The sequence below is a fragment of the Hibiscus syriacus genome, unplaced genomic scaffold (genome assembly GCF_006381635.1).
Source record: "Hibiscus syriacus cultivar Baekdansim isolate YM2019G1 unplaced genomic scaffold, ASM638163v2 tig00110007_pilon, whole genome shotgun sequence".
In the NCBI taxonomy this organism is placed as follows: Eukaryota; Viridiplantae; Streptophyta; class Magnoliopsida; order Malvales; family Malvaceae; genus Hibiscus; species Hibiscus syriacus.
In genome coordinates, this window is record NW_024062559.1 from 2,225,931 (window position 1) to 2,237,440 (window position 11,510).

The following is an 11,510-nucleotide window of genomic DNA, read 5'->3' on the forward strand; positions in this document are numbered from 1 at the left end:
CAGCAATACTCGAGCTTGACTCGGCTCGTTTACACAGAGTTTTAATCGAGCTCTTAAATTTTTTTTGAGTTCAAGCCTTTTCGAGTTCGAGTCGAGTTTCAACATTATATTTCGAGTTCGATTCGAACTTGATAATTTTAAGCTCGCGAGTTTTCGAGTTGAGCTGACTTTGAAAGTTTTTTCGAGTTCGAGTCGAGCTCAGCAATACTCGAGCTTGACTCGGCTCGTTTACACTCCTAGGTAGGGTCTCCAACGTTTATGTTCGTTTATGTTCGTGTTCATTTATGTTCGTGTTCTTTTATGTTCATGTTCGTTTATTTATTAAATGAACGAACATGAACAAGTTATATTCCTTAATAAACGAACATGAACAAAAAAAAATTGTTCGTTTATGTTCATGTTCGTTTATTTATTAAATGAACGAATATGAACATACATTCGTTCGTGTGTGTCCGGTTCATTTATAGGCCTATGAGTCGGTGAAGATGACTCGAGAGTGCAGCATCACTCATTCCAATTTTTTTTGCGCGATTTTATTATTATTTTTTATGTTTTGATTTCAAATAGTTATGTTTATAAGAAGTGTGTTATCAATGATTATGAAATATTTAATAAATACTACATGATTGATCACTTATGTTTGTGCTTTATACATTTCTCTTCACTGATTTCAGAAAAACAAAATATATGTTTACTTTCGTTTTTATTTAATTAAGATGTGGTCACCACGGGTTAACTGTCGTTAACAGTTAACACAATAGATGATGTGACATTTTGATATAATCACATATTTGGTCCAGATTATTTACATATTTTCTCAATTTAATTCTAAATTAAAATAAATATAATCTTTCAATCACATGTCCATATTATTTACACATGTCGTGTCATGTGTCACTATTCGATTGGAGGACTAACTTTATTTTAATTTAGTCATACTTTTAATATGTTTTATATTTAAATATTTTGAAGTTAAAATAAACATAAAATATATTAAATCAAAATAAATTTAAATAAAGTTAGTCCTCCAATCGAATGGTGACACGTGGTACCAGTGACATGTGATATCATTAATTGGAAGATTAAATTTATTAAAACTGAATTAAATTGAGAAAATATATAAATAAAACAGACCAAATATATGATTATGCCAAAATATTTAACGGCAGTTAACCCGTGATAACTATATCTTAATTAAATAAAAATGAATGTGATTATATATTATATTTTTTTAAAACAATGTGGAAAAGTCGATAAGACAAAAACATAAATGATCATTCATAGTTAATCCTAAAAAGTATGCAATTTGAAGCATCACTCCACTCCGTCTAAAAGGACAAATATGTTGACATTCAATACTCTTTTTTCAACATAAGAATGAGACTGCCATTGCCTTTTATTGGATGCCAAAGCGTATTCCACTGCACTAATTTTCATCTACTTACCATACTTTCTTATTACTCACTATGTTTCTTTCTTTTCTTTTTTAAATATTTCTTAGGTTTTAAGGATTGAATCTGTGTTTCAATCTTTACTGTGAAATAACCAATTAATTGGCCAAGTATCGTAATCAATTTTGGCTACTGCACAGTAAATTTAATTTTCATTATTATACAATTTTAAAATTACTTATTAATTATATCTAATTTAATATATAAAATTTAATTTTATATAAGTATACGAATAAATTTTTTCATTGTCTTTTAAGATCATATTCTGGTTTTTATTAAAATATGTAATTTTTTAAAATGGATGATTTGTTGTCGTTAACTGATTTCATAATATGTTAAAATAATAATTATTTATATATTTTTTTAAAAATTAAATCAAAATTCTTCATCGAAAATTAGGTTGTGACGTCCGTGAACAATTCATCTCTTTTGAGTTGGACCAATAACGCAATTGATGACTATGCAAAGAAAAAAGAGGATGATAGGTTCAACAAATATGATGAAAAATGATGAACTAAGAGAGAGAAAACGAGATTCTTCCTTAGCTTTGCATGTGAGTTTATATACGAGCTTTTAGTGCCCGTGTCAAACCTAAAATAATGATTGTTATTTGTAGGTTGACAAAGTGAATAAACTTCATTATTACATAGAAGACTTTGTCAATGATGGGACTGGAAATAGTCATGTAAAAAAATTATTAGATCGACTTGGTTCACCACGTCATCTGTTGTCTCAACCAATAAGATCCATATATCACTTTTTTCATGGTGAATCTTCATTTTTTTTCCAACATGTAAATAGGGAGTTGGTAATTATTTGAAGGCTTGGTATAAAAAAAAGTGTCCAAATTATACCCAAAATTAATTTTTGGTGTCTAAAGAATTTTTTGATAAAAATAGATACCTAACATTTTTCTTCATTACACTTTTAGGTGTTTACTGTTAAAAAACAGTTAAATGAACGTGTCATGTTCAAATTTTTAAAAAATCTATTTTTAAGTAAATATTTTATTTTTAAATTAAAGAAATAAATATAAGGCTTAAATATAAAATAAGTGTCCAAACTATAGCGTTTTTTACGAATATGTGTCTAAACTATTTTTTTAATGATATTGGTGTCTAATGTTATAAACGTTATTATTTTAGGTGTTCAGGTCATAACAGCAATTAAACTCCATCGTTAAGCGACACGTCTTACCCTCATGTAATTTTAAAAAAATTATTTTTTAAAAGAAGTTAATAATATATTTTTTAAAAAAGCTCAAAAATTTTAAAATCTTAAAAACCTCCCTGAAATTTCAAAACCCTAAATCTAGTCCTCATGCTCGCCACCTTCGTTGTCATCGATCGACCTTCCACTTGATCGTGCATCCACCCAAGATTAGTTACCCAATGAACAACCATCATAACAATACTCGAAACCCCTAAAATTGCGACGAAATCTACCCGGCGTCGATATTTGAATACGATGAAACGACTACCATGCCGACGACCATCACAAATCCACACTAAGGACAATGTCGTCTAACTACGGAGATAGCCAGGAAGGTATTGGCGACAGTGGTTGGAAACAAAGATAGGGTTTGGGTTAGGTATTTGGGAATTTTGGAGATTTTGGGACCTTTTTGGAATTTTATAAAAAAAATGGGTTTCTATAAATATAATAATTTTTAAAAAATTATTTTAAAAATTAAAAGAGTGTGAGGCATGTCTATTAACGAATTTTTTTAACAGCTGTTACAACTCGACACCCTAAAATGGTAATGTTTGTAACATTAGGCACCGGGATCTTTCAAAAATAATTTAGATGGCTATTCGTGAAAAGCACTATATTAGGCACTTATTTTATATTTAAGCCAAGATATAAAAATGACATGTGTCACTTAACTTTTTTTAACAGTAAACACCTAAAAGTGTAGCGGAAAAACATTAGACATTTTTTTAACGAAAAGTTCTTTAGGCATCAAAAGTCAATTTTTTTGTATAATTTAGGCATTTATTTTTTTTTACCAAGTCTTATTTGGTAGTTACTTTTAGATGAATGGATCTTATTAGTTGGAATCATGTGTGAGCTGAAACCATCTAATTATTTCTTCATGTCAAGAGACTACATCGGTCTCGAAGATATGAACTCCAAAGCTCCATAAAACTTCAAAGGTTTTGATAGGTGAAGAATTATTGGTACATATAAGGTTTACATAGGAGACTCGGAGGAGGTATAACAAAATAAAACTTCAAATATAGAAAATATGAAATTCAAATGCGTATTGATTTAAAATTCATGTATGGTAATCCATATCAGTGTATAGGCACATATGACATTAACATTGAATTTCGAATCCAGTTAACTTGCAGCAATATCGAAAATAAATGCAAGAAGTGGTACATATTTATTTTGTCTGTGTTTGTTCGAGTGAAATGTTAGGGCATAACTAATAACAAACCCACTCAACTAAAAGTGTTTAATTTATTAGGGTATGATGGGATATTGATTATAAGGTATGGTAGAATTAATATAAGACTAAGGAAAGACGTTACCGAAAATATTAATGTTTTTTTAATATTTTCGGTAAAACGCTACCTAAAACATTATTTTTTTCTACCGGAATGTTAATATTGGACACTACCTAAAATGTTGTTTTTTCTACTAGAAATTAAGTAGTGAAATTAATATTTTCGGTAGAACAAATAATGTTTTAGGTAGCGCTTTACCGGAAATGTTAAAAAAATATTAACATTTCAAGTAGCACATTTCTTTAGTTGTATATTAGGCTGTCGTACGGTAGAACTGCCAGGTATGATCTTTATTCTATATAACCCTAACATGGAAAGGTTCCTTCCTCTGTCAGTACTTGCTGTTTCAGAACCCAAGATCTCACGACTTCTTCAGTAATTAATCCCCCGTTTCCCCTTTTTATTTATTTATTTTGATCAACACTCCTTTTCCTTTTACCTTCTTCATCAAAACAAATGATCAGCTTGTTCCATTTGAAACCAACCAAGTTTGTTCAGCTTATGACAAAGGTGTTCTGAGAGAGTAATGATCGGCAGTTAAGAAGAACACTATGCACTTCAGAATCCAGTTCTTCTTGGTCTTCTGCCATGACATTGAAGCTGAAAAGACCAACTTCAATGAGGAAGCATTGGCATTGATGTCGATTAAAGCTGGTTTCATCGATCCTTTGAATAGACTTGACGATTGGAGATTGCCTGAAAATGAGGGTCTAAAGGGTTCAGCTCAATGCAACTGGACTGGTGTGTGGTGCAACTCTAATGGGTCAGTTGAAACGCTTCATCTTTCATGTATGAATCTCAGTGGCCTGGTTTTGGATGATATCGGAAACCTGAAAAGCCTAAGATCTCTTGAATTGTGCTGCAATGAACTGTCTTCTCATCTACCGAAATCCATATCCATTCTCACATCACTCGACAGCATTGATGTGAGCCAAAATCTATTCACCGGCGGCTTTCCACTGGGATTCGGAAGGGCTTCGGAACTGACTTAATTACAATGCTTTGAATAGATAGACCATCGATGAGGGATGTGATTACAATGCTTGGTGAGGCAAAACCCAGAAGGAAAAGCAACAGCAACAATGGCGGAAACACATCTAACAATGAGAAGCCAGATTTTAGCACATCACCTGTAAATGGCCATGTTTAGGGCCAGCCCTCAACTAAACTATATTCTCGTTTGTATGTAGTAGCATTGTATTTTTGTTGATGCTTGCAGTTACCGGTTCATATTGAAATCCATTGCACCTGAAATTGTTGATTCTAAGTGTTTCAAATGTATTTGTAATGGTAAAGATCCAATACATCAATACTTGGAAACTCTTGCAATTAGATTCTTCACAAGTAGTGAATTCTTCCCAGTAGCTTGAAAGAAAAAAATTACAGTAAAATGGCTGATATTTAGGAGCGGCCACAGAATCAGCAGTCCTCTTGGTCCCAGCTGTGACATTAGCTCTATAAGATGAAAAAGATGAGAAAGAAGATTGTTATAACACCATTAACAGGATTTCGGTAGTACTGCCCCAGAAGTACTGTTCCAACATAATAGACCCTATCAGCATGGATGAATCTAAGGGGTTGAGGTGACCATCCCCTGAAAATTTTAAATTTTGACATAATTTAGTTATTTTTCGGCCTTTTTATTTCCATCTTTTATATCAAACAAAGTCTTAAATTTAAGAAGGTAAAACAGAGTTTTGAAATTCATGGGTTCAACTAAGATATAGTTTAATGTTAAAATGTGAAACAAAACTCAATGTGAGCATCAGGATAGATTATCAAAAGCATAAGATCTTAATATAAATATTGTGGGTTTGATTTTTCATAACAACAATATTAACATTTAAAAAAAAATCAGCATGAAACCGTCTACAATTAGTTGAATAAGGTGATAGGAATTGGTAACCCTTTAGGAATTGATATTGGACGTATTAACTTGGAACTGCAACATCATCAAACAAATAATCATCTCTCAACGAATGTTATTTCATTCATAGCTGCTCAAAATGGCAAAATCAATTGTTCTATACTATATTTTTATGCTACAAATGATTGCAATGTTTTTCTCAAACTTTATTCTTCTCAGGGACACATAAGATTTCATCTCACCACTACTAACAGGATAAGGGTTGAAATTCCAAGGGAAAGATAAGACATTTCACCTCCTTGAGTGTGGATTCTCATTTCTTGTCCTCATTCTCAGATGGTCGAGGCTTGCATTCAGTGCATGCAATGCAAGCCGGAGGGGCGTTTTCAAGGAGACTAATTCTTAATGTTTTCCGATTCTCTTCATTCCCAGGAACATATAGCAGGGCTTCCATGATTAGGATCTCCCAGTCTTGAGGCAGGAAATAGGAATACGAATCATTATCTGTAAAAGAATCCCATTTCAAAATCACAAAAGGTTGAAACCAACTAATGAATTGTTTGGAATAAGCCAGGTTCACACTGAAATCGGCTCATAAAACCCCAGAAAAATGCTAATGCAGCAATGTAGTGGAAATTACAGTAGATTTGCAAGACTAGATAATGATGCATCAAAGGTGAGTGAGTGATATCTGACCTCGGGTTATGCTTGTATAGGAATATATTTAATTTGAGAGAGAGAACAAAAGGAAAAAAACAGAAGATTTAAACAAGAACACGAAGCGAATGAAATTAACCTTTATTACGAACTGCCTTCAATTGCAATACTCCATTGCCTTGTGGTCCGGATACGGGGAATGTGCAAGATACAGACTGCCTCTTGTGAGCTACAGCAAGAGAAGCATTATACCATGGTCCCTTCTTAATTGGTTCTCCGATAGCATTTATGATTGCTTGATTCTTACTGGCTTTCTCCATTACCTTCCTAAAAAATGTTGGGTCTATTATAAGAATAAATTGGTTATCATCGCAAATGGAGAACGCAGAATGGGATAAAAACCCAACATTAGAAATCAATATACAGAAACAACAATAACAAGACATGAACGCTCGGAGGATGCTAGAATGACAAAAAGGTACCATACTTGGGAATACGACTGTCTATTACTACAATAAAAAGGGGGGGGGGAAACGAAGAAAGTAGCTATTTCCATTGGAAACCAAAAATTATAAGATGATAAATTCCGTCCATTAGCTCGATTTCCTTCAAGCAATATTTTTATGTCCATTGCGCACAAGGAGATTGTACAACGACAATAGAAGTAACAAAGCTAAAAAAATTATAATATTTCAAAAATGCTGGGTTCTGCAAAACAAAGAAGGTATCTCTATCTAAGGCATATATATTAACACCTCATTTCAAGACAGATGGAACATTCAAGCATGGATCGGATTTGAAAATTAGAACTGAACAGCAGAACAGAATGCATGGATAATACCTGCTACAGCCATGGTAAATGGCAAGGTCATCAGGAACACTCAAGGCGACACCGCCTGCTACAGTATTCAATCATCATTCACAGAGTTTCCATTGTTGCATAATTCAATCAAATAAGTACAAATATGGTGAAGTTTAGCTTATCTCTTGGAGGATCCTAAAAACACGACACAGCAACAATTACACCTACATGAACAAAAAATTCTACTTGCATGTTAAACAAACTGAACATTGAATTTCTAATCTTCTGTCTGGGATTTGACAGAGAGACAAAAAAGCAACTTGGGTAGGATTTTATGAACAAATCCAAAGTATAAATAAACTTTAGGTCCCTTGATTTTTCTTGTTTTGGGTATCAACCCAGTTTCAGTACGTAAAGAAACTCGATGGGTTCTTGATATAAATGGCTGATTCAATCCCAGAAAACAAAATGCTAAAATCCCGAAACTGGAAAATAAAAAATGGAAGAAAAATGAAAGGAAAAGTTGTACCTGGAAAGCTTCGAAGTTGGAGAATTCCTGAAGAAAGAAACCAACCTTTTCGCCAACATATCCCTCTCTGTTATAGGGCTGTTGGCAAACCCTTCTTCCTAGCTCCTACTTCAAAGCTTTTCCTCTTTTTTTCTCTCTTTTCGCGTGATTGATCTATGAGAACCCAGAGGAAATATTTGCTTTGATCAATGGCTTATGAAGTTCTTGAGGCCCAATCCTGATTTACTTTTTCATATGTTTACAACCACCATTCAAGTTTCCAACAGTAGAAAAATGAAGAGGCATTAAACAAGAAGTTGGAGCTGGGCTATGCTTAATTAGGGTTGTTCTTGAATTGTTCGAATTTGATTTAGTTAATACTCAAACTTGAGATATTAACAAGTTGATTCGAGTAAGATTTATTTCTACTCGATAGGTCCCCAAACAATTCATTAACTTTTAAATTTTGGTAGTTCAAACGTTCTTTGTTCAGCTTCCGCCAAACTGAATGTTTCTGGGTCCTCCACCAAAAACTGGTCATTGTGTTCTCCAGTGCTTACCTAAAATCCTGAAGCTACTTAGGTTTCCTTTAATCACATTCGAACTAAATAAAACTTCATATATTTCAAAGTTAATCACTCCATTTTTGCTTGGGAGAAAATATGTTTACAATTTATCCACGCGACTCAGGAAGGAAATATGGTTACCAATAACATGGCGAAACTTTATTCTAAAATTTTTACTACACCCTTCTACACATTGTAGACTTTCTTAGATGAGTTTTGACTTTGGTGCAAACTGAAGCTGGGGTACTAAAATAATATCATTTTGCGACACCCTTCTACATTCAACAAAAAAAAAAATCCTCATTCCATATTAGGAAGGTTTAAATACACCATTACCTCCTGAATTATACACTTTATACTAAGGTGCATGTAAACATTTTTCGATATATTTTACCCCTAGAGTTTATATTGTTACCTTATTTATCTCAAACTGTTAACAACCATTAATAGTTTATCGAAAAAATAAATTTAAAACATATGGATTGTTAAATAATTATTTTATAACTTTTAATAGTGGACAGCTTAACAAAACAACTACAGTCAAAGGATTATTTTGTAATTTTTTATAGTCAAAGAACTCAACAAAACATCCTATAGTCAAAGGACCATCGCGTCGAGACGAGCGAGAACCGAAAATTTGGTGGCCAACGACCACTGACGACAGTGGCGATGCGACGGCTGGCGGCGACCGGGATGGCGACCGGAGGAAGAGCGGTCGCCAGCGATGGCCGACTTTCTAGAGAGAGGGGAAAGCCTCTCTCTCTACTTTTTTTAAAAACAAAAAAAATGAAAAATTATATAAAAAAGAAAATGTTTGTATTTATAGAAAAATTTCAGGGGAAATTGTTGCTTAGCCCCCCAACTTTCACCGTATTTTTGCAAAGTGGTCACTGGTAGGGATTGTTTTAATAATTTCCTTTTTCTGTTTATGTTTTGAAAATTTTGATATAATTGTTGTTTGATCCCCTACTTTATGCGTGTTTTGCATGTTAGTCACTTGTATGAACTGTTTTTGTCATTTACCTTTTTTATGCGTGATATTTATTTTTAGGGTTATTTTCCTTGTAATTCCTATATATTTAGCGTGTTTTTGTATTTTAGTCCCTAATCTATTTATTTTTATTTTGTATCGATTTAGACTTCAGATTTTAATTTGTTTTAATTTAGTCCCTTATTATATGTTTCATTTATTTGTTTTTGAGCTTGTAATTAGATATTCATGCAATTAGGTCCTCATGTTTATGTTTATTTAATTTATTTTATTATTTTATTATTTGATTTTTTAATTAGGTTTATTAATTGTTTTGATTATTTCATAATTTAAACCTTTAGACTTAGTTCTTAGATTATATTAACATTCGAATCGAACTTAGAAATTATGATGACACTCTAGTTTAATTAGTGAGAATTCGAGTTGAGTTTTCGCATAAGATGCCCGATTACTGTAATCGATTGCTCGATTTTTAAAATTTATTAATAATTAATATTTTCTAAAAAAATACTTTAGGTTTAATAATTTAGATAATAATTAGGTATTTTGATTTATTAATTAGTCCTTAACTTTAGAAATTATTAATTTAGGTCCCTATTCTTTTAGGCTTTTAGTGCCTACATTTTTAGGTTTATACCTCTAGGTCCTTTAATTTCATAATTTAACACCTTAAGCTAGAAAAAGCCTTTAATTTACCTTAGCTTAATTAAAATTAATACAAATTTGTTTGACCACATTTTATTTCCAAATCTAAGGCAATGTTCACTTATTAGAGAATTAATGGTATATCTCCCGCAAGTATGCTCAAGGGGTGACTACTGGTGATTCCCGAAATAAGATGACATCCTTTTCAAAGACCGCATCATGATTTTTAAAATCGAGGCAATATTGGGTTTTTGAGTACAATAGCTGATCTCTTGCGTTTATGCTAGGGGAAAAGGCTATCGACTTTAATAAATGAATACCCTTTTTAACTTTGCATCCGTAATGATTTTCAAAATTAAATAAAGATCAAACTCAAAATTGCCGATTTTAAATATAGGGCAATCAACTTGATTTCAAATACCAATTTTTGGGCGCTTGTGGGGGTTCTAATCCTTCCCCACGCGTAACAGACTCCTGAACCTAATTTTTGGATTTTCACAGACCTTAAAACTTGGTATTTTTATAAAAAAAATGTTTTATTAAAATTACTCAGTTTTTATGGTGTCACAATCGCACCTTAAATGATTGGTGATGACTCCTCACATTTTGAAATCCTTTTCTAAAGAGAAAAGCCCCAAGTCGGTATCGATTTTTCCCCACCCGGGTGAAAAACGGTGTCGACAGCTTGGCGCCTCCACTGAGGATGTTTTGTTTTTAAAAAAACTTGAGAGTCAAGTCACGAGTTGGTTACCCTATATTAAGGATTTTAGGAAATTACGAGTTCGATCTTGTTTTAATTTACATTTTATTATGTTATTTCAAAAGAAAAAAGATTTTCTCTCTGATTAATGCTTATACTTCTATGAATATTTAGGATTGTTGCATATCATAGCTCTAAACTCGAGCTCCAACCTAGTTTACCTAAGTAGGGAGAAACGTCACACCTCACAAGGAGCATTGAGCTTCCTTGTGTGAGTCTGATAAAGTATCTCTGGAAAGCATCATAAGTTGCCTACCCGGATATTAGATCCAAGGTACACTTTTAGTGGTGTGATCCCCTGAGCCAAATCTGATTCTCAAGTCTGTAATGGGCCAGAATCGGAGTCAACCTTAGCAGGCTGTAAACATGGCTTGGGAAACTTTGCTAGAACCCAACCTCATGTAGAGAATTTAGTAAGACTACCCCGCTAGAGCCATGTGGATAACCTAGGAGAACTAGAGTGCATGCGATTAGGACTATTAATTTTCTTTGTATGTTTTTTTTCAGTCTCAACTTTGAGTCGAATTTATTTATTGTTGCTAAGATTACATTTCTTTGACTAATCATTTCAACTTAATTGATTATTTTTGTTTCTACTAACATTGATTTACTTTTGTCTGGTCTTGTTGCATTTTTGCATGAACATGACATTTCATTCAAAGGTATTGTTCCCTTAAATAACTGATCATTTAGAAGGTTCTTAAAAAATAATGGCCACAACAATGTCTTTCACTAGGATCAGAAGAATTT

The 11,510-nt window shown here is 32.7% G+C and overlaps 1 protein-coding gene across 2 annotated transcripts; it reads right to left on the reverse strand.

Moving 5' to 3' along the window:
• Nucleotides 1-6,016: 6,016 nt before the first annotated feature.
• Nucleotides 6,017-7,500, reverse strand: LOC120212224. 2 transcript variants are annotated; one of them, XM_039210606.1, is made up of 3 exons: nucleotides 7,330-7,500; nucleotides 6,628-6,815; nucleotides 6,017-6,335 (listed from the first exon to the last, which is right to left on the reverse strand). In XM_039210606.1, exons 2-3 carry the CDS (start codon nucleotides 6,806-6,808, stop codon nucleotides 6,145-6,147), a joined length of 372 nt encoding a protein of 123 aa, XP_039066537.1. In that variant the 5' UTR covers nucleotides 6,809-6,815; nucleotides 7,330-7,500; the 3' UTR covers nucleotides 6,017-6,144. The 2 variants fall into 2 exon arrangements, with proteins under 2 accessions (XP_039066537.1, XP_039066538.1); XM_039210607.1 differs by lacking the exon at nucleotides 7,330-7,500 and having other exon boundaries at nucleotides 6,628-6,865.
• Nucleotides 7,501-11,510: the final 4,010 nt, after the last annotated feature.